This window comes from Phyllobates terribilis, unplaced genomic scaffold (assembly GCF_046119375.1).
Source record: "Phyllobates terribilis strain yellow unplaced genomic scaffold, ASM4611937v1 Scaffold_5__5_contigs__length_657084704, whole genome shotgun sequence".
In the NCBI taxonomy this organism is placed as follows: Eukaryota; Metazoa; Chordata; class Amphibia; order Anura; family Dendrobatidae; genus Phyllobates; species Phyllobates terribilis.
Window position 1 is genome coordinate 545,169,076 of NW_027362765.1, and position 25,885 is coordinate 545,194,960.

Here is a 25,885-nt window from a genome sequence, read left to right on the forward strand (position 1 = left end):
GGACATAAAGTTCTGCAGCCTCCGGTTTCTAGTTGGGCATAAAGTTGAGGGACCGGTTCCCTTTAGATGGCCTGACCCCTCCACCGCCTGGCAGATGCGGGCGTACGGGTGGCCTTCTGTACGGCCCGTACCCCTAGGGTCCTTTCCTGGTTCCTGGAGCCTTTCCGCTCCTCTCTCTCCTCTCCTTTCAGTCCTGGGCCTCTCACCAGGCCCCTCTGCTGAGTAGAGCTCCTGCAGAGCCTCTGCTCCTCCACTTCTCCTCCTCTGACTGAACTGTCTTTCTAAGATGGCTTCCCATTTTATATCTTCCTCTCATGTGCTCCCCTAAGCTACTTCCTCCACCCACACCCACTACATGGTTCCCCCTCTCTTGGTTCCCCCCACTCCAGCCAGGAAAGGGGCTCAGCAAGAAACAGAGGCATCTTGCCACTCCTGCTGGCCTGGAGTGGTGTGTTGGATGCAGGTGTTACGGTCCTGAGCTGTACTCCTTCCTTACCTGAGAGTGAGATGCCACATCTCTGGCTGAGATGCAACACCTCTGTGGCGACCGAACCCTCAGGGGCGCCACATAAGTCTTTGGGTATTTTGCCAATCCACGTCTTTTTAAAATTTTGGGCACTTGACATCTCTTTTATTTTTTTGCATGCAGTGCCAGTAATGCCTTCTGTTCTGCAGACATTTTGACTTTTTGCTTTGCCAATTCCTTAGCTAAGCGATACTTAGACTTCCATCGAACAACAGCCCCTATTTAAAATGGCAGCCCAAGTAGTACAATGCTGTACAACATTGAATTTGAGAATACAATAACTAGTTTCCTACTCTTTGTTGGGGCTGACAAAAGGGCATTCTTTATAAAAGAATAGGAAAAGCGTTGTCTGTTGTGAATAATCACTATAGTTATGGCTTTTCCTTAGGATAGGTTATTAATAATAAGATTGGGTTAGGGTCCTACTCCGAGCACGCAGGATGGGATGTTGAAATCACTGAAAGCGAACTGGCTATCAATATCCTAGTCTTTTTGAAAAAGGCTATGGTTACATGCAGTATTTTTCCAGTGTTTTTTTTCTGCAGCCAAAAACTGGCAGATTCTGCTGCATTTTGTAGCTTTTTTGTTTTGTTTTTGCTGCATTATTTTGCCTTTTTTTTGTGCAGATTACATGTGTGATTTGTCTACTGATTTGTCTACTGTACATGTTTAATAAAGATAGTTTTATTCACTAAAACATAGTAAAAAACACAACAAAAACACATCAAAACCTGTTTGCTGTGTTCTTTGCAGCACTTTTGCACTTTTTCCCTGCTTTCTATGAGTGAAAAAACTCTGAAAAATGCTGAAAGAATTGACATGTTGCTGATTTAAAAAACAATTGCACTTGCATAAGGTTTCTGAAATGTCAAAGCTTTTGCTAGTACTGTAAAACAAAGCTTCTTTTCTGCAGAAAAAAAACCACAGCAAAAAACACTGCTAAAACGTTGAGTGTGAATATAGCCTAATTCTAAAATGTAAGCTCAGCCAGATCTGAACCATGCATTTACTGCAGCATTTGTTACTTATCAAGGTACAAACATTAGACTTTAGGACAGGACCAACATCATCAAGGCAAATTGTGTCAAGATACATGGTCACACATTCCAGTTTCCCCAATCCAGACAAGTTACCAAAAAAAGGAAGCAGTTCACTGTCCGGCATCCATAAAAAGGACAGATCAGTTTTATTGGCTTTCCGTGATAAACACACCATCTGTGCCGGCTACGTGGTGCGTTTATCATTGAACGCCAATAAATCTGATTTGGATTTCTTACATGAATGCCAGCAAACCTTTTCTTACTTTATGATACTTATATTACGTTAACAACTGTAGCGTTCCTTGCTTTGATAGAATTTTTCTGCAATCTTGGAGAAATAGAATTTAGCTATATAACACAGAGCCTGGGACCATGAAAGCATGAAAGACCTGCCTAAACTTTATATATTTTAAAAGAACCTAACAGCATATTCATGATGCCCAAACCACGGGCGGCATGAATCGGCCACTGGCTGCATTATTGCCGCAATGTATGTTTTACTCTGAAACACTGTGGCGTTTCAGAGACACATGGTCCCCGGACGACTTTTCAAAGTATGTTTTTTCTGAAATACAGCAGTGTAAGAGATACACATTTGCAATCAGTGTCTGATTATTCTGTCAGTGATTCAGGCAGCATGAATCTTCTGCCAGTTTTGCGGTATATAACAAGTATACTTCTTATTTGGTATGGGTCTACACTACTTGGTATTCCATACACGAAAAACATGACATGCTTTTTTTTATGTTTAAAGAGTGTGAGCATACTGATATACCTAGGTCATTTGATCTAACAGAAAATTACCAAAATTCTGCCTTTGCCATAAATAGAGAATACTAATTGTGAACAGGTTTTCCTGTACTTGAGGATCACTATTAGGCAGAGGTCTTGTACAGGGGCAACACACGCTTTGATGTGACTTCGGCATGATAGCTGTGTGGTGTTCGTTGATTTTTGGTGGATATAAATACTCCAATAAGACAGACGTCCCATTAATTCATTATCTTTTAATCAGTTTGTATTTTTTCTCTACACGGAGAATAAAGAGAAAAGAAATATTTGGAAATTTTTCCCTTCTTTTTCCTATAATTGGGCATCACATCTGATCAAAGCAAGGTCTACAGACAGACAGACCAGATAAATTGAATTATCAATCCTCATTTAGTTGTTATACAGAGCTTTTAAAAAATTTAAATTCCTATAGACCATAGTTCTCAAAAAAATCCACCTTTTGCTTTCTATGCTTGTCTGGCATATTTATTGCATGTGAATATGGCAGAAATGTGCAATAAATCATATCATCTACCATCTTCATATAAGTGCTGTCCGCTAATCTGGCTCTTGATATCATTGCTACTATGGTGCATGTGCATTGATATTTTACCATCCATCACCTCCATAAAATTTCCCATAAAGTATTACATTCTCCTACTCCCTAACTGGTTTAATTCTTTCAAATCAGGGCCTCCTGGAACAAGGGGCAAGAGAGGACAAAATGGGGAGACAGGTACTGTATGTTTTCTTTATGGTTAACAGGACGGCATTGTTTTTTCTTTATGGTTTTCATGTTGCATATTATTATTAAAATTGTCTCTTCAGAGAGGAAGAGGGCTAGAATTCTAGTGTCACCTACAGGAAGTAGCAATCCTAAAAGTCAATAGTGACCCTTTAACAAGCCTTATCACATGACTTAGGATATTAGCCAGAACCAGAAACTCAATCCTAAATCATGTGATAAGGCTTGTTAAAGGGTCACTATTGACTTTTAGGATTGCTACTTCCTGTAGGTGGAACTAGAGTTCTAGCCCTCTTCCTCTCTGAAGAGACAATTTGCATATTTCCCAGAGTATCATTGCAGCTTTAAAAGTCTCCTCACCGTGACATGCCTAACAAGGAGAAATGTTACCCCTTAGATATTATTATTAGTACTACCTTATGTTTTGCCCATGTATCACATATAAAATGGATGTGCTTCTGTACAAAGGCATGCTGATTTTGGATTATATATATATATAAATTTACTGTATATACTGTATATATATACAGTACAGACCAAAAGTTTGGACACACCTTCTCATTTAAAGATTTTTCTGTATTTTCAAGACTATGAAAATTGTACATTCACACTGAAGGCATCAAAACTATGAATTAACACATGTTGAATTATATACTTAACAAAAAAGTGTGAAACAACTGAAAATATGTCTTATATTCTAGGTTCTTCAAAGTAGCCACCTTTTGCTTTGATGACTGCTTTACACACTCTTGGCATTCTCTTGATGAGCTTCAAGAGGTAGTCACCGTAAATGGTTTTCACTTCACAGGTGTGCCCTGTCAGGTTCAATAAGTGGGATTTCTTGCCTTATAAAGGGGGTTGGGACCATCAGTTGTGTTGTGCAGAAGTCTGGTGGATACACAGCTGATAATCCTACTGAATAGACTGTTAGAATTTGTATTATGGCAAGAAAAAAGCAGCTAAGTAAAGAAAAACGAGAGGCCATCATTACTTTAAGAAATGAAGGTCAGTCAGTCCGAAAAATTGGGAAAACTTTGAAAGTGTCCCCAAATGCAGTTGCAAAAACCATCAAGCGCAACAAAGAAACTGGCTCACATGAGGACCGCCCCAGGAAAGGAAGACCAAGAGTCACCTCTGCTTCTGAGGATAAGTTTATCGGAGTCACCAGCCTCAGAAATCGCAGGTTAAGAGCAGCTCAGATTACAGACCAGGTCAATGCCACATAGAGTTCTAGCAGCAGACACATCTCAACAACTGTTAAGAGGAGACTTTGTGCAGCAGACCTTCATGGTAAAATAGCTGCTAGGAAACCACTGCTAAGGACAGGCAACAAGCAGATGAGACTTGTTTGGGCTAAAGAGCACAAGGAATGGACATTAGACCAGTGGAAATCTGTGCTTTGGTCTGATGAGTCCAAATTTGAGATCTTTGGTTCCAATCACCGTGTCTTTGTGCGACGCAGAAAATGTGAACGGATGGACTCTACATGCCTGGTTCCCACCGTGAAGCATGGAGGAGGAGGTGTGATGATGTGGGGGTGCTTTGCTGGTGACACTGTTGGGGATTTATTCAAAATTGAAGGCATACTGAACCAGCATGGCTACCACAACATCTTGCAGCGGCATGCTATTCCATCCGGTTTGCGTTTAGTTGGACCATCATTTATTTTTCAACAGGACAATGACCCCAAACACACCTACAGGCTGTGTAAGGGCTATTTGACCAAGAGGGAGAGTGATGGGGTGCTACGCCAGATGACCTGGCCTCCACAATCACCAGACCTGAACCCAATCGAGATGGTTTGGGGTGAGCTGGACCGCAGAGTGAAGGCAAAAGGGCCAACAAGTGCTAAGCATCTCTGGGAACTCCTTCAAGATTGTTGGAAGACCATTTCCGGTGACTACCTCTTGAAGCTCATCAAGAGAATGCCAAGAGTGTGCAAAGCAGTCATCAAAGCAAAAGGTGGCTACTTTGAAGAACCTAGAATATAAGACATATTTTCAGTTGTTTCACACTTTTTTGTTAAGTATATAATTCCACATGTGTTAATTCATAGTTTTGATGCCTTCAGTGTGAATGTACAATTTTCATAGTCAAGAAAATACAGAAAAATCTTTAAATGAGAAGGTGTGTCCAAACTTTTGGTCTGTACTGTATATATATATATATATATATATATATATATATATATATATATATACATATATATATAGTATGTATATATATGTATACATATGGATATATTATGTACACTTCTTATTATGAATATATATACATATATTCATAATACAAAGTGTACTTTACATACTTCCTCTATCAGTAAACACAGTTACTCAGAATTGGCTTTGGTCAATTCTTCAATTCCCTTTATTTGAGAGTATTGTATCCAGATGTCCTGGGTCCATGCTGTATGCACTACAGTAACTGTAAAAATATTAACAGATCTGATCTCCCAGACTTCTATATTTATTACTGACAACTTTGCAGTACAGATTCTGTGCAGCGTGCATCAAGACTTCCAGGAGATTCTTTTGTAATTATAAAAATAATAAGGTATGTTTCATTATATCTTTCAAATAAAAACAAAAAAGCAAAAGTGCCTCACATGGTATATTAATTTTATAGCACATTTACTAATCTTTAATATACACTCCTCAACATTGAAATTGCAACACCAAGAAGAAATATTGTGTAATTATGGAAATCACAGGATCAATAGAATTGTTAATGATATACTAATGATGAAAAGATGGAAACAAAATTTTTAAAACATCTTGATTTTTATTCAGCATTGAGTTTGAGCGCCATGTGCAGAAATCCCTGCACTTAAACTCCTTGGCTATTATCAATGAGGTTATTAATGGTTGTCTGAAAAATGTTCTGCCACATTGAATGCACTTGGGCACATAAATCATCATGATCTGCTGCTGGCAGTTCCCTTTTCAATTGCCAACCAATGATATCCTAGATATGCTCGATGGGAAACCAGTCCAGAGATACTGCAGCCATTGTAGGATGTTTAGGCCATGCAGGCTGCTCACAGTGATCATGAACAACAAGCAGCATGAGTGCATGAGCAACATGCGTCCTTACATATCACTGATTCCACAACCAAATCCATGGGGTGTGGGGCAGCATAATGTACAGTAGCTGGACCCTCTAGTCTTCAGTCCAGGTACACAAACAGCTCAGCATTACACTGATTTGCTTGTGGAACCTGTGGTACAGCCATTACTTCAAAGTGTCCAAGGAACTGTTTCTAACAAGATAACACCAGGCCACATATTGCTTGTGCTACTTAGAGCAGCTTGCATGCCCTAAACGTGCTACCATGGCCTGCAGGGTCTCCAGACATTTCTCTCGTCGAGCACATGTGGAAGGTTATTGGTCAGTTGTGAGTGCGTGTACTTCTGATACTAAATAAAGTGAGATGTTTTGAAAATTTAGTTTCCATTTTTCATCATTAACATGTTTACAATTCCTTTGATGTCCATAACTCCGTGTGCCTTCCTTCTTGGTGTTCCAATGATAATGTTGAGGAGAGTATTTTTATAAGGAGAAATATTATTTATGGGTCATCATCAAGTTTGCAGATGCTGCACAAACCAATTCATAGGTCACTTAACTAAAAAATATACCCTCAAAATGAATAAAAAGTCAAAGTAAACAGAAGGAAATTTTGCTGATAAAATTCTTCAGGATTTTCTGCATGTTCCTAAAAACCACAGTCTTGTAGCAATTCTACAGACAACACTGGGGTTAATAATTGTAATTTCTTCTAGTTGGCAGATAATAAGGGAGTGGGACTTAAACAATGGGTTAGGGCTTAATATTGTTAGTCTCATATTGCAGACGGAGCAGCGGGAGATGCTGATTCTGCAGCCAGTTACATTACCCTAAAGCTAGACACAGGTTTGTAAGAAAGAGGAAAAGGGACATGACTGACCTTCTAGGAAAAATAGTTGCTAGATTTATATGTTTTAAAATTTTTTGCTTAATGATATGATAAAGAAGGAAATATGATCAAGAAGAAAAGGGAGATTACAGGAAGAATTGCTGGCAGGTCTTATTTTAATTTTTTCTTACTTGATTTACCATATTGATCATTCCTTTAAAGAGTAACCATTGTTTTGTTTTTTTTCATACATAAATAGTAGAAGTGCAGTTAAGAACCTTTGTAAAAATGTCTGTTTCTCAATTTATCAAATTCCTCTGAATTCACTGCTCAAAACCTGCCTTAGATAAAGAGAGGTTTTCAGCTAACTGAGAGATCAGATTACAGATGCGGCCTATAGAAGTTTATGAGACAGGAAGGTGGAGGAGAATGGATCTAAATACAAAGGCAGAGAGAAAGAGAAAGCTGTTCATAAATGCAGGATACAAGTCATATAAAGGTGAAAAATTGTTTTATTCTTTATATACAAACACATGACAGCTTATCCGAAAAAGTCACCTGAAATGATAGGCACATTTTAAGACATGATTCTTTGCATTTCAATTTTTCCCAGTGTGTGGTATAAATATTGGATACCTAACATACTGTAGTTCCTAAAGTAAAAGAGGCAAAACATGCTTCATTCAAATTTGTTCTATGGCTCAAAAAATATGTACAAAATACAAATGAGGGAAGCAACATTTGAGAAAGCTGTTTATTGGTGGTCCAAGTTTGTATTTGTGCTAGTGAATGAGAAATTTGAATGTACTCTCCCTGGGATGGGATTATACATTGTGTGTACAATTATTAAGCAATTAGTATTTTTGATGATAAATTTTATTATTGAACGACTACAGCTCTGTCGGTTAATCCAAAAGGTAAAAGAAGGTGTCCACTATGATCGGTCAGGGTCCCGCACGTGGCACCCCCGCCGATCAGCTGTTATCGGTGCCGGAGGCAGCGGCCGCCGACCGGAAATGCTTACCTGCGGTGCTTGGCCGTCAAGTTGTAGTGGCTGCCGCTTGTAACTGCACATCCACCTCCCATTCAATTGATGGATAGGGCATCAATGTCAAAGTAGTGGACAACCCCTTTAATAAACCTGAATATTTAATAAAGTTAAAGTAAGTTTTGGTCTTTCTTAGGAGAATATATTTGTGTGCAGAATTATTGGGCACCTAATAGTGTTTAGAATTATTCAGCAACTAAATGAAAACTGTAAATTTTCACATTTTCCATTGTTTATTTTCATCAGTTAAAGTGAGAATAATAACCAAACATCTCAAAATGTGCAAAATACATTGACATTTAAAAAATAATATCAGTTCCCATTACATCCACCTTTCTTTTCAATAACAGTCATAAGCCGCCCATCCATTGAGACTATCAGTTTCTTAATTTATTGACCATCGATTTTTTGGGCAACAGCAATCATAGCCTCCTAGAGGGTTTAGATCAGGTGAGGAAGTGGCCATGTTATTATTGTTTCAGCTTTAAAGAGAACCTATAAGCAAAAATCTAGTTTTATTAAAAAAAATATATGATTACATGTATATTTTAGCCTATATTTTGAGATAGATTTTTAAACCTTGTTATGCTGCTCTGGGAAATGAAATATGTAAATTGTCTCTTCAGAGAGGAAGAGGACTAGAACTCTAGTGCCACCCATTGTAATAGCAATCCTAAAAGTCATTATTGACCCTTTAACGAGCCTTGCCACATGACTTAGGATAAAATTCAAACCAGAATCTCAATTTGCAGACACAGTGTTTCGGGGTACTGCCCCTCATCAGGGCAAAGTGCGAGATCTGGTTTGGATGGGTGAGAGGCGTCTGATCAGGATCCAAGGCGTACTGTTTCTCCTTCCGGAGAGTGACATAATGTCAAGCCTGACTTGCCACGTTGAGACTTTTAAGCTGCAATGCTCCTCTGGAAAATTAAATAGGCAAATTGTCTCTTCAGAGAGGAAGAGGACAAGAACTCTAGTGCCACCTATTGGAAGTAGCAATCCTAACTTTACCCCTTAGACCACTATCTACCATTGTCACTCCGATCTGTGCTCTGATCAGAGTGAAAACGCTTCATTCAGAGCAAAGACCACTATGACAGTGATAGACTGATAAGCTACTGACGGCAGGGACAAGTATGATAATATACCCATCGCTGGTGGAGCAGCAATGTGCGGTCTTCTCAGACAATGCAGCGCTGTCCCCAGGAGCCGCACATATGGGAACACTTCCTGGTCTATCTCCTCACTAAGCAGTGAGATCTCGCAAGATGTTTATACAGCTTGGAGTTGGAAATCTTTATAAAAATGATAATATGGTAAAAACACTCACTTGCCTAATAATTGTGCACATGGTGTACAGTTGTACAATCTCTAATCGTCCTATTATTACTGTGTTATCATGCTCCATTGCTTATTACAGCCTGTGTGTGTGAATACTCATGAATAAAAAGATATTTTATTAGCTGCAACACAGGAGTCCTCTCTCTTTTGTAATTGCAATGACAAGTTCTTGGTATTCATGAGCGATTGGCTAACTCTACCGACTTGCAACTAATTGACAGCTTTCTCCCAAAACTGTGCATAGACAGAAAGCTGTTAACTAATGTGTGTGGGGGATAGCTTAACCCAGCACTCATTATTATTGAGGACAGCAGTCAGAGGATTTGGGCACTGCATGTAATAAATCTATTTTAAAAGTCAAGTGACCCAACAGTGGAATAAGGGTCCCTGTTAATTCTTTATGCTGCCCTCAGGGCAGACTAAACCTGCTGACAGATTCCCTTTTTAAACATGTCTTAATTGGGACCATGATGCAGGACACTGGCTTCAGGCTTCTAGCTGTGGCTGATTTTATTGCTATTACCACATAAGTTCAATATCTTCTCTTTTATGTAGGATAAGCGAATATACAGCCATGATATGGAGTTGTCGGCCCTCTAAACCCTTATAGGAGACTTATGCTGTCATTTCTTAATGTAATGTGAAGAACTCAGAGCATATTTTCTATGTACAATCTTTCCCTTCAGCCTTTATCAAGTTAGGAAACAGCCGCAGAGCTGTCAATGTTCCATTACCATCGACTCATTTGACATAAACAGAATATGTACTGCATAGCGAATCACATGGGCAGATGTGAGAATGAGGTGATACAAAGGGGTAATAAAAAGAAAAGACCCCAGGTCAGGGGGAGAAAAGAGTTTTCCAGTGCTTCTGCTTGTGTAGAATGGCAAAAGTATTTACATTACATTTCTCGATGTCAGATAGGTGCAGACAGACATTTAGATTATTTGGAACCTTCCTATTATTTTATTTATGTAAATATTACATTTATAATAATTAGATTAGATGACCCACAAAGGCTTGAAATAAGCGAAATGGAAGCAGCCATATTTATGTAAGATTTCTAGAGCTTCTCTCGGAGACGTAGACCAGAGTTTCAGAATGCGTCCCACCGTCCATGAAGTTCAGCGTGTTTTATCCAAAATGATTCAGTTAATGAAGCCATCTTCTACTTAGCTTTTATACTGCTAATACATAATCTGCATTTCCCTTGTTTTATTCTTTCCATATGGAGTTTACAATGCAGGGCTGGCTGGATCAACCACTCTCAAAAAGAAAAAGAGCGAAATCAACAGAAAATTGATATGTTGAGGAATTAAAAATCTGCATCACACGTCAATATCCACACAAAAAAATGAGCACAGCATATTGACGAGATTTGTAAATTCTCTCTCTTGCTTGGTATTATGATCATCTGGGGACATTACCTGTATTAATCTGCTAGTATATTCTGCAGCAATCCCCTAAATATAGTCCTACATATAGCTAGTTTTAAGCTGCAATTCTACATCAGATTTCTTCTCAAATCTTAAGTAAATACAAAACAATGCAGATGAATTTGATGTGGATATACCACCATTTTCACCTTGCTACATTGATACGGGGGAAAATCTGCTGTTAAAATCTACAACAGAAAATACCAGGATGGGTAATTTTCCAAGGTCCAAATTTTCCCATCATATTAGTAACAATTGCGAAATGACATCTGCTTGTATTCAGGTGCGGATTTTACTTGCCCAAATCTGAAGGTAAAATAAAGTGTGTAGGGATTTATGAATATCTTTTCACATGTTGCATATTTTCCAGCAGAGGTATCCTTCATGGTCCACAACATGATTTAGTATAACCTCTGTTTAAAAGTAGTAACTGTGTCGCCATAGATTCGATTAAGGAAGATAACATGTTATTGCATTACACTATATGCAGAGTACCGTATTTCCAATATTATATTAGGAACATCAGTTACATATATGCAGCTCCATGAGCCTTACATCTCTATTTTGTTATTCATTGCTTATCATAAATGTTGAGAAAAGGGACATGAATTAGTAATATTACTACCAGTACTCTGGCTGTTCCCCTATGATCAGACGTTTGTGTTTTCTAGCATTCAGTGATATGATAGATGTGCTGCTTATAAAAGTTTGTGCTGGACTTGAAATGTATAATAGTTTATATCCGTTCTATTAGATGGCCTCTTGGCAATTAGTAGATGTTTAGGCAATTAGATAATGTGTTATGTGATGATTTATATCTGAAAGTCTTATACAGTGCCTTCATGCTAATACCTGCCATTAGTGCAGGAAGAATTGCAGGATGATCAGACTATAGGCCTGATAGAATTGAAGTAGATACCAGCTACCATATACCAGGCATTTCATTTCTGATGGCACATGAGGACATACAGTATATTGTGAACAGGACCAGGAAAATAATATATTTCAATGCGAAATAATAGTGAGTCATCCCAGGCTGATGATTTGTTTAAATATAGATTATTGTCAAAAGTTCTCATAAGTAACTCTAATGGCCCCCAAAAGAGCTTGACGTTCTATGAAAAGTCGAGCTCGAACTTCTGGGTTATGGGATCTCGACACACAGGATGGTAAACCCTCTACGACCCCTTTTGCTCTTTACTAAGCTGTTACCAAATGGTAACTGCTCTAATGATGTTAATGACTGCATACCGGGATCGCACAACATGGAAGTTCAAGTCCAACTTTTATTGGGGGACATTGGAGTTACTTCTAAGCACTTTTAGCAATACCTTATATTTAGAAAAATCTCCAGTCCCATTCTTTTATTAACTGAAAAGGGCTGCCGTAGATTGGTGATAGGTCCTCTTTAAGTAAATTGTTTAAATTCATCCTCATTCTTATCTTTAAGGTACTGCCTTAATAAAATCTACTGAATTAAAGTTAATTAAAGTTACGGTCTCACAAATGTAACCCTTTTTTTAAAAGTGGCCTAATGGTTGGTTGATATGTACTGATCTGATTTCTGGTGAAAACTGTATGTATATGAGGCCACTGCAGGGAAAATGTGGCATCGCATGTTGGCCATTCAAATCAGTGGTTTTTTGCTGTGGCTCATAGAGTGGGATGTCAAGTATAGGAAACCCTGTATGATTGAATAGAGCATATGAGCAGAGGTTGCTCTGTGGGATGTCCAGTGGAGGAAACCCTGTATGATCGATTAGAGCATATGAGCAGAGGCTGTTCTGATGGTCCAACACCATGAAAGAAGTATTCATCCAACCAATTGGCCCTGCATCTATATCAAGAACAGGGTCCCGACGCGTGCCACTGTTAAAGAAGAGTTGTTTGGAATTTCCATTCATTTGTATTGAAATTCTGACAACTTAGAACATCTTGTAGGAATTATTTGCGACAGATACAGGTCCCATTGTTAGGACTTCATCTACTATACATTTATGACATATCCTGTGGAGATAGAAAATGTTGGGAAAACAGTGTTCCATGTCTGTTGTTGTTCCATTATCTGTCTACATTCTGTGAGTCCACAAATTAGATATGAAATTATTACCTATGAATCCTTTAAACATCGTGACAACTCCACTGGGCATCTATAGATGATCATAGGGCCAATTATACTGGCTTTGGTTGTGACTGTAGATGAGCACAGTGCTCTCCTAGCGTTGCTGCCACTATGTGCTATGTGCTCATGGGGTCACGTCAACCAGACCCCTGTCAATCAGACATTAGTGGCATTTCTGGGGGGATGCTCAGAGTTCTTTGATGACATGGTAGAAATAAACTATCTTACATAATTATTTCCAGGTGACCCGGCTTCTCGTATCTTTAGTAGACAGTTTTGCCTTTAAAGGAAATCTGTCATCAGGTTTTTGCCACCTAATCTGAGAGCAGCATGATGTAGGGACTGATACATTAATTCCAGTGATGTGTCACATACTGGGCTGCTTACTGTAGTTTTGATAAAATCACTGTTTTATCAGGGGGAGGTTATCACTAGAGGACTAGTAAACCTGCTGCCTGGTAGTGAAGCTTATTCATGAGCTCTGTGTTACCCTTCTCCACCACTTTCTGTGTACACTGTAGATGGTAGTGTGGACGGGGTTATACAGAGCTCAACATTAAGAGAACTGCTAGATCTGCTGCCGATAAAACAGTGATTTCTTCAAAATTACAGCAAGCAGCCCAGTAAGTGTCACATTGCTGGAATCAGGGTCTCTGCTCCTACATCATGTTGCTCTCAGATGGGGTAGCAAAATCCTAGTGAAAGATTCCCTTTAAGGGGAGAAGAACAGCTACTTTTCCTGATCTATAATGTCTATTCGTTATTTACTGGATGTATATATATAATGTATTCTGCTTAGCCAAGATACTTACAGAAAAAATAATTCATTATTTTATGCACTGATTGTTCATGTTTCCATAATTGTATAATTATGTATGTATATTACCAGATAGATATCATTTAATTTCCCCTTCTTTCCTCTCTTTCAGGGCCACCTGTAAGTAACTGGCATATCTTCTTGTAATTCCCTGCTGTGTTCCTGCTGGTAACAGGTTTATAGGGGTTGGGGGTGGATGAAATATGATAATATTCAGATAATGAACTTGTCAATCATTATACATAACCTTCAAAGCTTAGATAAAAGTGAATGACAAGGAAAATAAATAATCCTATGAAAAGTTGTGATGTATGTGCATAATTACACATTATGTCTGACAGGTTCAGAAGACATGAGATGTGAATGCATTTCATAAAAGCATCATTTTATTTGTTCTTGGAGTTGTTTATCTGCAAACTACATTGGGGAGGCCTAATCTCAGATTCTAGTCTATAGTTTCTATAGTTTTCTTTATCATACTTTTTAAAGAATTATAGTAATATTTCTTGCCGTGCATATGTTAAAATTTGGGATTGAAAAATCATGAACTGCATTTAGGATTTGATCATGAAGTTGACAATCAATGTGTATCGGTAAAAGATGTGATGAATCTTTTCTTGTGAAAATTATTGCGAGGAATTTACAGCGCTTACAACAAATAGTAAAATGCCATATAATTCTTATATACAGAGTCGGTGGCGTAACTTGAAGCTTATGGGCCTCAATGCAAAAGCTCTAACAGGGCCCCCAATTATTGCAAGTCTTTAATAGTATTGGTCTTTTTATATCGACCAAAGGGACATATTGGTCCCCCTAGGTTCCAGGGCCCAGATGTGATTGCAACCCCTGCACCTATTGTAGTTACTCCTCTGACCAGAGTCCAGTAGTATGAACAGTGCCAGACCAATGTAAATGAAGATACAATGCCCAGGTTCTGGTGGAGAGTGGCAGAAGTGATGGCAGAGAGTCAACAATAAAATAATTTCATCAGCTGGTTCAAACATAGAAATGACCATAAATAATTGCTCATTATACACTTTTATACCTCATGTATTTTCGTTGAGACTGGTCTCTATGAGATCTTTCTCTAACCTCTATGCTCTTAATGTACTGCAGCTCTGTGTTGGTCCTGACTGAACCATCTGCTTTTATTCCAGGGCCCTATTGGACGACCTGGTTCTCCAGTAAGTATTATTTTTCACTTTTGAGTCCTTTTTATGAATTTACTGTACTTTTGAGCCCATTGATATATATGCAGATCAAGGCGAGGCAGCCGCAATACTTTATTTAATAGCCTATGAAATGCATACCCATAGATCTAGCATTATGGTCCTGATACATCAAAGCGATTATGTAACAATTATGCAGTATATCGCTTTGAAAAGTCACCAAATGTTTGCACCGCATCTAGTTGCGCAAAAAAATTAAGACTTTATGCATATTCACTCAAAAATGGGTAGATCTGTGGCAGGATGGGGGTTTAGCTCCTCCAAAATGGGTAGAGTTGTGACCAGATGGGGGCGGAACAGAGGCATGACACTATAGCTCATGTAATTCATGATAAGATGTACTGTTTACTCCAGAAATCGAGGGCTGGAGTAAGATTTGTGCCGAGGAGTGCACTCCACTTGTAAGACATTCCTGATTCATTAAGAGGCGTGCAACACTTAAGGAATCAGGTCCATCTGACTCCAGGTCTTTATAAATCAGGACCTGTGTCTGCATTATTTATGATGTAGCTAACATACAGAACATTTTATAATATTTTATATTGAGGCTGAAGAGACAGAATTGTTTTAAAACTTTTTACTATATATTTTTCTTTGTGTTGTCATTCCCAACGTCATACTTATCTATTGATTCAGAGTTCTTAGCTCAGCTGCTGGTTTGGCTCCTGATCATGCTGCCAAATGGTGCTACATTGATCCACCAAATTACTTGTAAAAAGAAATGGTTCTCAGGGAGACATTATAGAATCCTGGGTGAATGATGACTACACCATGCAGGTGATAAGGTTGTATTATTATGGAGGAAGTAAGTCAGGAGAACGAAGAGAGCTCGGCATCATGGTTCTCAGATAAGTAAGAAGTTGGTGGGTGGTAAATTACTCCCAATTCCCATTTTCTTTCTAATCCATTGTCAACACACTAAAATGAAGAAATCCATGGAGTACTCTATCATTCTGAAGTATTGTTTATCTGTATAGACTTAACTTGTATTTGCTACTCATTCTTCATGAAAGGTTGTACAGTTTCTTAGATAACCCCATTAGATGGTCATACACAGTCATACATCTCGCTGACACTTATGGCTGCTGACAGGTCATCTTTTTCTCAACCCCATCCCACCCCTTTTTGCCAAAATGCCATAGAATTCCAAGCATAGTAGTCTGGGGAAAATTGCATCACTGCATTAGCGCAAATACAATATCTATCACACAAACCAGTGGTTATTATGGTCTGTAACATTTGATTGCTTTTCATGCCAGGATTTGAAAAAAATTGAGCTGAATGTTAGAAATTTATTAATATAAAAAAAATAATACCATTACACATCTGTTTCGTTCACTGTCACTCTCCATGTCAGCGAAGACATTTCCTACATCCATGTGACTGCTTTAACCAATCACTGACATGAGCGGTCATGTGACACAAAATCACTGAGGCCAGTGATTGGTTGCAGAAGTCACATATATGTTTAGCATGTCATCGCTGCTGAAAAGTAAACAGCGTTCAGCAGGGACCACTGGACTGATAGTGGAATAGACAGCGGAGTATTGGTTATTTTTTATTGTTATTTTTAACACATTCCCCCTTTAAAGTGACTGCACACCCTGGGACTAAAAAGCTGCATCCTGATGCCCTCTGTCCACCCCCTCTGCTCATATAAGCATTCCAGTTCTCTTGCTCCAGAAATGGCTTCTGCATTGACATGGGGAGTGCAGTGGTAAGTTTAAACCTCACTTCCCCTGCCTTTTTAATCCCATAGCATGGGCATGTGTGGTACAGACTTACCACTGCACTCCACATGCCACTGTTGTAGCCAGTGTCAGACTGAAGAACATTGGGCCCACCAGAGGATTTAATTCTGAGTGCCCACCTTTCTCCCCCTCTCAAGAGCCCAATAGCAGCTTCAAGGTTTGCACTATGAACTCTCCTGAAGGAGAAGCCAGGGCCCACCGGAGGATTCTCCAGTTCTCTGGTGGGCCAGTCCAACCCTGGTTGTAGCCATCCTGTAAACAGAAGAAATGCCAATATGACCAGAGTAGACAGTGAGAGGAACACAGATGGAACCAGATATAGCACTATACAAGAGAAATGTGTTATCACATTTTAGTCTCAGGTTGGGGACACTTTAATTAATGTGGTCAGCCATACTGGTTAACCGTTTATAACCAGCGTTAGAATAATCTTCATACAATTACCATTGTTTAAATTTTGATTCAAACTGAAGCCTTTATATGAGTTAAAATCAGGAGAATAAACAGAATGACGGGCCTAAAAATATAATATGACAAATATATGCCTAGAAATCCACGTGAAATATATCTGCATATGTTTTCTATAAACATCATAAATTTTAAGCCAACAGAAATTATAGTGTGTTTTAATCATACACTATTAAGCATCAAAAATATGCCTGTGGGCTGGAAATTGTGTAGACAAATGACATGGGCATATCATTTTTTTTTCCTCCTAAAATAGAGCATGTTCTACCTAGTAATTTACCCTGAAATGGTTTCAGACTATCTAACAGAGAAAGGGAAGAGTAGCAGTATGTTACTTTAAAGACAAGACCTGATTTTATTGCTCATCATTATAGTAATTTAAAAGTACAAATAAGGGGGCTTATAGGGGTATTTATTTCCAGTTGCTTAATTTCTGCAGCATTGTACAAAAGTTGTCTTCATTCACAACAGTCCCTGTCCTCAAACGTAACTTCCCTAGCTTCATACAACTGGCCCTCGATGTACAGCATAGTAGAGAAAGCTCTAGGACAGACAATACTGGACCCCTGTTGTAGCTTCCCCACAAATTCCTAGTGTTTTTATTGTTACATTCAGAACATTTTTTATTAGTTTAAATCCATAAACGTTGGCACCTTAAGCAGCCACCTAGTCATCTTACCGCTTGTTTTGCCCTTGATACAGAATTCCTGCACATCCAGAATTTCAAAGAGATATTCTTGATACTGGATTAGAAGGAAATCACCTAATGAGCCACCATTTTTAGACTCTCATTCTTTTCAGTATAGAGTGACTTCCCATGCTTAGCAATATTAAAGGGGGTTTCCAGATTTATTTTGAATTGACTAAGAAGAGGGAATGTAATGAAATAAATAAGTATTATTTACTACTTTAATTTCCCACTGGTCCAGCACCGCCGCTCCAGTGGTCCCAACTGGTCCTGCAGTGATCATGACTGGTCCTGCAGTGACCACATCCTGTCCATCTTTTAGTAACCACTGCAGCTACACTGGCCTCAGCGGTGACTTTTACATGTATAGCACGTGGCTCACTTCAATGATTGCATCATTACTGTAGAATAGGCAGGTACTACTGGGCTGCTAAAGCTACTTTAGAGTGGTGGCCATTCATAAGTGATGGGTATGACTTTATGACATTTCCTACTTTTTGACAACTTTTTGAAACTGCCCAAAAAAATTAATGTAATAGGAAACACTTTCTCTTTCATATATTTTGAAGTTTAAGGCCCAAACTAGACTTTTTTATGACATTTTGCATCCAAGACACTTTCCAATAGGCATCCTTCCTTAGGTCTTTTTCTCTTCAGCACACTATCCTAAGATAACCTTCATATTTTACGTATAAGCGAGTAGGAGCGGATAGCACAATTTTTACAGACGTGTAACATCCTCTGTGAGACATGAAGCATTTTATGAGAGGAAATAGTTTAGTGGCCTAGATACAACAATGAGGCGCTTATACGACATGGAAGCTGCAGTGTCAGGCGAGGCCCAATGGGACAGGGAGTTTTATAAATGTAGAAGAGGCTATAACCTGTCTTTTGAATGACTGTATTGCTATTTAAAAGATCAGGGACAAACAAAACAGGAAAACCTTAAGTGCCGACATGGTCCTGAAGACGTGGCGCTGGCCAGATGTTCTTCTACAGAAGCCGAGGACAGTTTCAAAGGGAAAGTCCCATCATGCCATTTTTATTGTTTGGGTTTAGAAATCGTAATCCATTCATTGCACGTTGGTATTTTTACAACTGTGTAAAGTCTTTGATAACATGCCAGAATCGACTTATCAAAGTAACGCACATAATTTTGTTCTTCAGCTATATTCTGGAACATCATAGAAAGATAAATAGGATTTTGCATCCTATTTCATGAATCATTATTTTGTTGTTGCACTTTCATGTAATGGTGGCTACAGGCAGCCATTTAATTAGGAGGACGAAGAATAAAATGACCAAATAAATATATTTATATTATCGTTGGCTACAGAGGAAGAATAAAAGAGACGCAACATAGTAATTTAATGTGGAACATATAATCTTCTTGAATCACTGCAGAGTCTTCTTTCAACTTACTAGTTGGGTAAAATGAAAGCTTTCATGTGTAAATATTTTATCCTTGAGCAAAATGTTAGGATATTGTAGAAAAGCACAAAAAGTATACACTAATTGCCTACAAATAGCTGGGCACTGATCACTGTACAGCTCTAAATACCAATTTAGGATACATTCCTTCTTCTTGAAGGTTTCCACGGTAGGCGAGAGTCTGATATGTTGGGGTAGAGAGTTACAGAGTAGGGGGGATGCACGGGATAAATCTTGGATGCGATTGTGGAAAGAGGAGATGAAAGGGGAGTAGAGAAGGAGATCTTGTGAGGATCGGAGGTTGCGTGCAGGTAAGTACCGGGAGACTAGGTTACAGATGTATGGAGGAGACAAGTTGTGGATGGCTTTGTATGTTATGGTTAAGGTTTTGAACTGGAGTTTGGGAAATGTATCATTAGCAACTCAGGTAATTTTTGGATCTGATGAATCTAATTGTTGGCTAACAGAATTTATGACAGACAATTTAAAAAAAATGAAACCAAACGTAGCAGATATCTATCCTATTCTGTATATACATAAGCTTTTCCCTGAGCCTCCTCCTTCTGGATGAGTAGATGGAAGAATTCATGGTTTGTTTTCCTTGATTTCTAACACTCATCTTCATCAAAAATCTACTTTACAAATGTGCCCCATAAAGTTGTTTGGTAATCTCAACCATATGGCCAGTTCATATATTGCTTGAAAGTTTTTTCAATATACTGAAATCTCCTTCTTTTGAAGATTTAATTAGATTGTTTCATTTTCAATATATGTATGTTCCATTATAGTCAAAATTCCTAAGCCCTAGCCTTAGAACATTGGTAATTTACGCTACAGCCCTAAATTGCTCTAGCAGTACAGATAAAAGGGTGGTCCTGCTGTTTTTGTTTTGGTGTGCTTCTTTTTCCAAATGGAGTCTGTACCATCTGTTGCTGAAAACTGGCATATTCCCATATTGCAGCTCTTGTAGAGACAGGGATGTTATCAGGACTGTTTACAGAAATTGGGATACCACCAGTCATTTTTAGTTGAGGGGATTCTGTCAGCTCCTCAATACCTTTTATGGTGACAGAATAACTTGACTTTAAGATTTGAGGCATAACTAATTCTGTCTAATTTGCATACTGCAAGCCAGATTTCTAACTTAATTTTTCAAAATTAAAAGTGTATTGTACATGAAGGACCTTCTTATAATCCAGGTATCGGCTTATATAAAGGTATGGTCATGGTTTAGAAGGGGCTGGCATGTTCCCTTTAAGGTGCACCTACTTCTCAAACATGATCAGACCATCTGGTGTGGTGTGAAAGTAGGTAGCATTGTAGCCACTTTACTTCTGCATGCTAAAAATTCAGGCACTTTCCAGATTCAATATGAGATGCTCTAGACTTGTAATTTCGGGAGCCCTCTTGCCTTGTCATCTCGGGATCTCTCTACCCTTGTTGTCTCAAGAGCTCTCTAGCCTTGTCATCTCAGGCTAGTATGCAGTCACATCATCAATTTGTTCCACCCAAACCTGTATAGTTAGGAATGATGTGCTCCAACATTGTCTTCCACCTTTTCGTTATTCCTTTTGGAGTCAATCGCACAAACATATACCCAGGCTGTATACTCGACATAACATAAAGAAAAACAATAGGTCTAAGCGATGTCTATTCTGAATACAATCCAAGCCTGTATTTAATGCCATTTTCCATTATTTTAAAAATTATTCTAATATTAAAACATTTGGGAAAGAAATTAAAATTTTGTGATGAATAATTAAAATGCAAAGATTATTTGCTGCACCGAAAGACCATTTGATGTCTGTTTGCATATAGTATGTAAAGTACTTAACATACTTCAGAATCCTTGTTAAAGTTCCATGTGATTTCCATTGATTATCAGGGAGATAAAGGTGGTCTTGGGATGCCAGGACGCATGGTGAGTGTAATTCTTCACTTTTCTGTGTGTGAAAGCTTTTTAGCCATGGAAACAAATTGAAGACATGTAAGGAAGGGCTGGCAACGATTGGCCTTGGGTGATATAGTAAGTGGCGCATGATGAAGAAGCATCCTTTAACAGGTTTACAGTAGTTTACTTTTAAGGGAAGGAATGTAGAGATAGCAGCCAATACTGAGCCGGCAGTAATGTCCTGCTGAAGGATTATCGTGGCTCTACCTATTTCCTTTATTGCCTTTGAGAAAATTCGAATGAATGATTGTTGCTTTGGGCCATACAACAAAGTAAATGGCTACTTAACCATAATGATACTATATACAGTCATTGTTCAAAGCTTACCAATGGACTGAAGCTTTACTGTTCCATCAGAGTCAACCCACATCTGGAAGACAGGAGATGCCAAGGGCATTTGCCCTCCTTGCTAGCCCTTCCTTACCTTTCTTATGCATGTGGATACAGCTGCTGTTCACTGTTGGTTGTAGCTGCTGGAATTACACCTGAATAATGCAACCCTATAAAAACCTAAGCGATGCATATAAGTCTTAGAAATAAAACGACAGAAAACATTGACATTTTTATATGACTGGTAATTGGAAATGTAACGCTCATGTTAGCGGCTGGTTTAGGACTGTCTGTTTTCTTTAGCAGCATGTAATATATGTCCCTGAGTAAGGCAACCTGCTGAACTGCATTAAGGTTAATTTACTGGTCTGAATCCCGCAGTCACAACCAGGAAATTGAGACCCATATCAAAATCCTTTTTCTTGCTTGGGAACGAGGGAATACATGTTGACTTTTCCTTATTACTGGTGTCATGAACTTTTATAGAGAGTTGGAGATATAGACAGAGATTGCGGATCCCACTGCTAAAGAAAGCAGATTGATTTCCTGCTGAACATGAGAAAATTAATGTGGAGAAATTGTTAGTTTTTCCAACCAGTCATTAAATTTATATTTATAGCAGAGTAGTTTCCGATTTATTATAACTTTTTTTTTATCAGATAACCTAGTTCATTTTGTATTTTACAGCTAAATTAGTTTCAAGCAATATTTTAAGCTTCTGGAAGTAAAACGATTAGAAACAAAAGAATAATGATTGGATTTTATGAAGCATATCCTAGCCACGGATGAAATATGTGCCAATTTTCATGTTTCTAAATAGTTTCAGCATTGAGGTAGTTCATAAATAATTTATTTATTTATATAGCACCATTAATTCCACAGTGCCTTACAGACATCATCATCGCTGCCCCCATTGGGGCTCACAATTTAAATTCCCTATCAGTATGTCTTTAGAGTGTGGCAGGAAACCTATAAACACAGGGAGAACATATAAACTCCTTGCAGATGATTTTCTTGGTGGGATTTGAACCCAGGGCCCCAGCGCTGCAAGATATAATCTTAACCACTGAGCCATCATGCTGCCCAAATAGACCTGCATAGATAGACTTACTAAATAGACCTACATATTGACTATATGGATGATCCCAGTGGCTCAGTGGTTAGCAATGCAGCCTTGCAGCGCTGGGGATTTGGGTTTAAATCCCAACAGGGACAATATCTGCAAGGAGTTTGTATGTTCTCCCCGTGTTTGCATGTTTCCTTTGAGTTCTTTGGTTTCCTACAACACTTTAATGGCATAATGATAGGGAATTTAGATTGTGAGCCCTATTGGGGACAGCGATGATAATGTCTGTAAAGCACTGCAAGATATGATGGCGCTATATAAGCATAATAATAATAATTTATATAGGATGGACTCATATACAAACCTTATGGGGCTTTTATAATCCAAATTTCATCTAACTGGTAATAAACATATTGCTTATCATTATGATAAGAACCATATACTTTACAATACTTTGACTAATAAAATAGTTCTCCTGCTGAAGGCAGATAATAACCCCCTAAAAGGTCTACTAAATAAACTATCATAAAATGTCTGATCCCTTAAAGGGTTTCCCTAGCCAATAATTACTAAAAAAAACTAATGGTTCAGAATGGCATAAAGAACACCAGGGAATGACTGCTTAGCCAATCGCTGACCACACCAACGATTTGACTCAACTACTGAATGGCAGAATGGCCATTTCCTGTGTATTGATGAGCATCATGAACAGGAAACCAATAAAAAAACAGGGGTATTCGTGAGATGTGTATTACTCTATTTTTATGCTATTCTGACCCTTAAAAGAAATGTTTGGCTAGAAAACCCCTTTAAAGAAGATGACAATTATAACTAAGCTGTCTGCATACAGAGCGGTATAATAATTTTTGCCCCAAGTCACTGCGGTATAGAGTAGAGATCTGGTCAGCTCTATGTTGTTCCGATTAAAGGGAATCTGTCACCACCTGGCACTTATCTGACCTACTAATATGCACATACATGTGATAGAAATGTAAATCTACACCTACCTGTATGCCTCATATTAGATGTCTGGTTGCTGTAAAATGTATTTTTATTCAGTCTAGTTTCTGATGTTGTGGAGCTGGGGCCTGAAAGAAATCCCTGCCTCCTGTGGTAATTATAATGTTTCCCCCCTCCCCTGTATGTCACAGTGCCCTGTGATGTGCAGTTGCAGCAGCCAAATCCAGGCACAGTGACATGCAGGGGAGGGGGGAAGCATTGTAATTCTTACAGGAGGCGGGATTTCTTCCAGTCCCCGGGACTGGAACACATCAGAAACTTGTAGGAATAAAAAGACATTTCACAGCAACAAGACCTCTAATATGAGGCATACAGGTAGGTATAGATTTACATTTCTATCACCTGTATGCCCATATTAGAGGTCAGATAAGTCTCAGGGGGTGACAGATTCCCTTTAAGCTTGATATCTATTTATTTCTAACACTTTTTTTTCTGATGAGAAAACTCATAGTAGAAATAGAAATTGTTACATCTGTGTCCAGCTTATCATCTAAAGTCTAATACACATCTACTTTATAATATCCAGTTCTTGAACTGTAAAAGTTGAATACTTTTACATTTTACATTTCTGCTTTATTGTGAGGCTTTGTGTAAAAATTTGCATGAAATTAATTGTGATAGTAATAGATAATGTGTAGCACTCCAACGCATGCAATTGTGTCTGCTCTGCTGTACGCATGTTATGGTTGCATTATTTTGCATGCTAAATGGTGATTACATTGACAATGATATAGGTTACATTCATTGATCACATTGACAATGATATAGGTGAAATTTACTGATCACATTGACAATGATATAGGTTACATTCCCTGATCACATTGACAATGATATAGGTTACATTCACTGATCACATTGACAATGATATAGGTTACATTCACTGATCACATTGACAATGATATAGGTTACATTCACTGATCATATTGACAATGATATAGGTTACATTCACTGATCACATTGACAATGATATAGGTTACATTCACTGATCACATTGACAATGATATAGGTTACATTCACTGATCACATTGGCAATGATATAGGTTACATTCACTGATCACACTGACACTGATTACTTGGGAAATTCATGCCACATAACCAATACCAGTGTTTAGTCATTGTCTAAATTGGATAAGTGAGAATATGAATGTTTCATACATTTTAGTCTGGTTTCAAACATCAGTCTTTTTGCTCTTTGTCCTATCTTGTTATTTTGAAGATAGATCACGGACCCATTGCAATCAATGTGCCTTTTCACATGTCCCATTATTTTGGGGGCCAATTGTCTGCAAATAAATAAATGGATGCACGTCTTAATTTGATCAGTGTGGTGCATCAAACTCACAAATGCAGGTGAAAAAAACCAAAAAGCACACAGATATCATCCATGTGCTGTCCGTAGTTTACTTTAGTGGGTAAAAGATGCTAAGAATTTTTTTTGTGAAAGAAAAATAGATGCAACAAGGATTGTAAAAACTGACATTTAGATCAAAATTGGGTCCAGAAAAGCAAAAAAAATCATGGATTTTCACATATGAGAAAAAAAAAAAACGATGTCTGAAACCGGCCTAAAGTTGATTAGGATACCTCATTAATTGTTTGTATAATGTGTATTTTAAATTAGCGATGAGGTTTTTGAAAACTGTATTTTCGGTAATGCCAAAAAATGTGCGTGCTAAATGTAATGTATACAGCCACGGTTCTCTGAAAAACTTTATTTCATCCTTGATAGTAGACTAGTTGACTAAAAGCAAGGAACTGTACAAATCCATTAAATCGTGTTGTTCTGTAGAATTTGTCACTGTGTTATTGCCAGCATAACGTCAGGCTCACGCAGATTTGGCGATAGCTGCAGGGCTGTCAAGTCGTCGTTAATTGGAGCTAATTAGTGCTCTTAGTACAGCTAATCCAGTCACCTGCATTAAATTAGTTTAAGTTGATAAACAGTTTTTTTCACAAAGAACAGACCAGTCTTTTTCATTTCAGTTTTTTATGTAATGAATACAAGGAATAGGTCACAAGACGTCATGCCAGAAGTCCAGTGACTTGGGGGTCACATCTGTATCACAGATTTCTGTGTTGTATGTCCTTGGCAAGGCTTTGTGCCACACAAGAGTACTAATACGCGATAGTTTAATGTACATGATGCATGCCAACATTGGCTCTGTCTCTATGAAGCTCACCTATCTTTTCTTTCTACTTCTCTTAAATTT

At 38.2% G+C, this 25,885-nt stretch overlaps 2 protein-coding genes across 2 annotated transcripts in view; both read left to right on the forward strand.

The window, feature by feature from the left end:
* LOC141271655 (uncharacterized) overlaps window positions 1–5,974 on the forward strand; it is a 119,393-nt gene extending 113,419 nt beyond the window's left edge. The window contains exons 3-6 of the mRNA XM_073681696.1: window positions 3,029–3,073; window positions 5,403–5,502; window positions 5,570–5,635; window positions 5,872–5,974. Coding sequence (XP_073537797.1) covers window positions 3,029–3,073; window positions 5,403–5,502; window positions 5,570–5,635; window positions 5,872–5,974 — 314 coding nt within the window. The remainder of the gene's footprint in view (window positions 1–3,028; window positions 3,074–5,402; window positions 5,503–5,569; window positions 5,636–5,871) is intronic.
* Window positions 5,975–12,958: 6,984 nt separating this feature from the next.
* LOC141271656 (uncharacterized) overlaps window positions 12,959–25,885 on the forward strand; it is a 188,877-nt gene continuing 175,950 nt past the window's right edge. Inside the window, exons 1-3 of the mRNA XM_073681698.1 lie at window positions 12,959–13,132; window positions 14,899–14,925; window positions 21,194–21,229. Coding sequence (XP_073537799.1) covers window positions 12,959–13,132; window positions 14,899–14,925; window positions 21,194–21,229 — 237 coding nt within the window. The remainder of the gene's footprint in view (window positions 13,133–14,898; window positions 14,926–21,193; window positions 21,230–25,885) is intronic.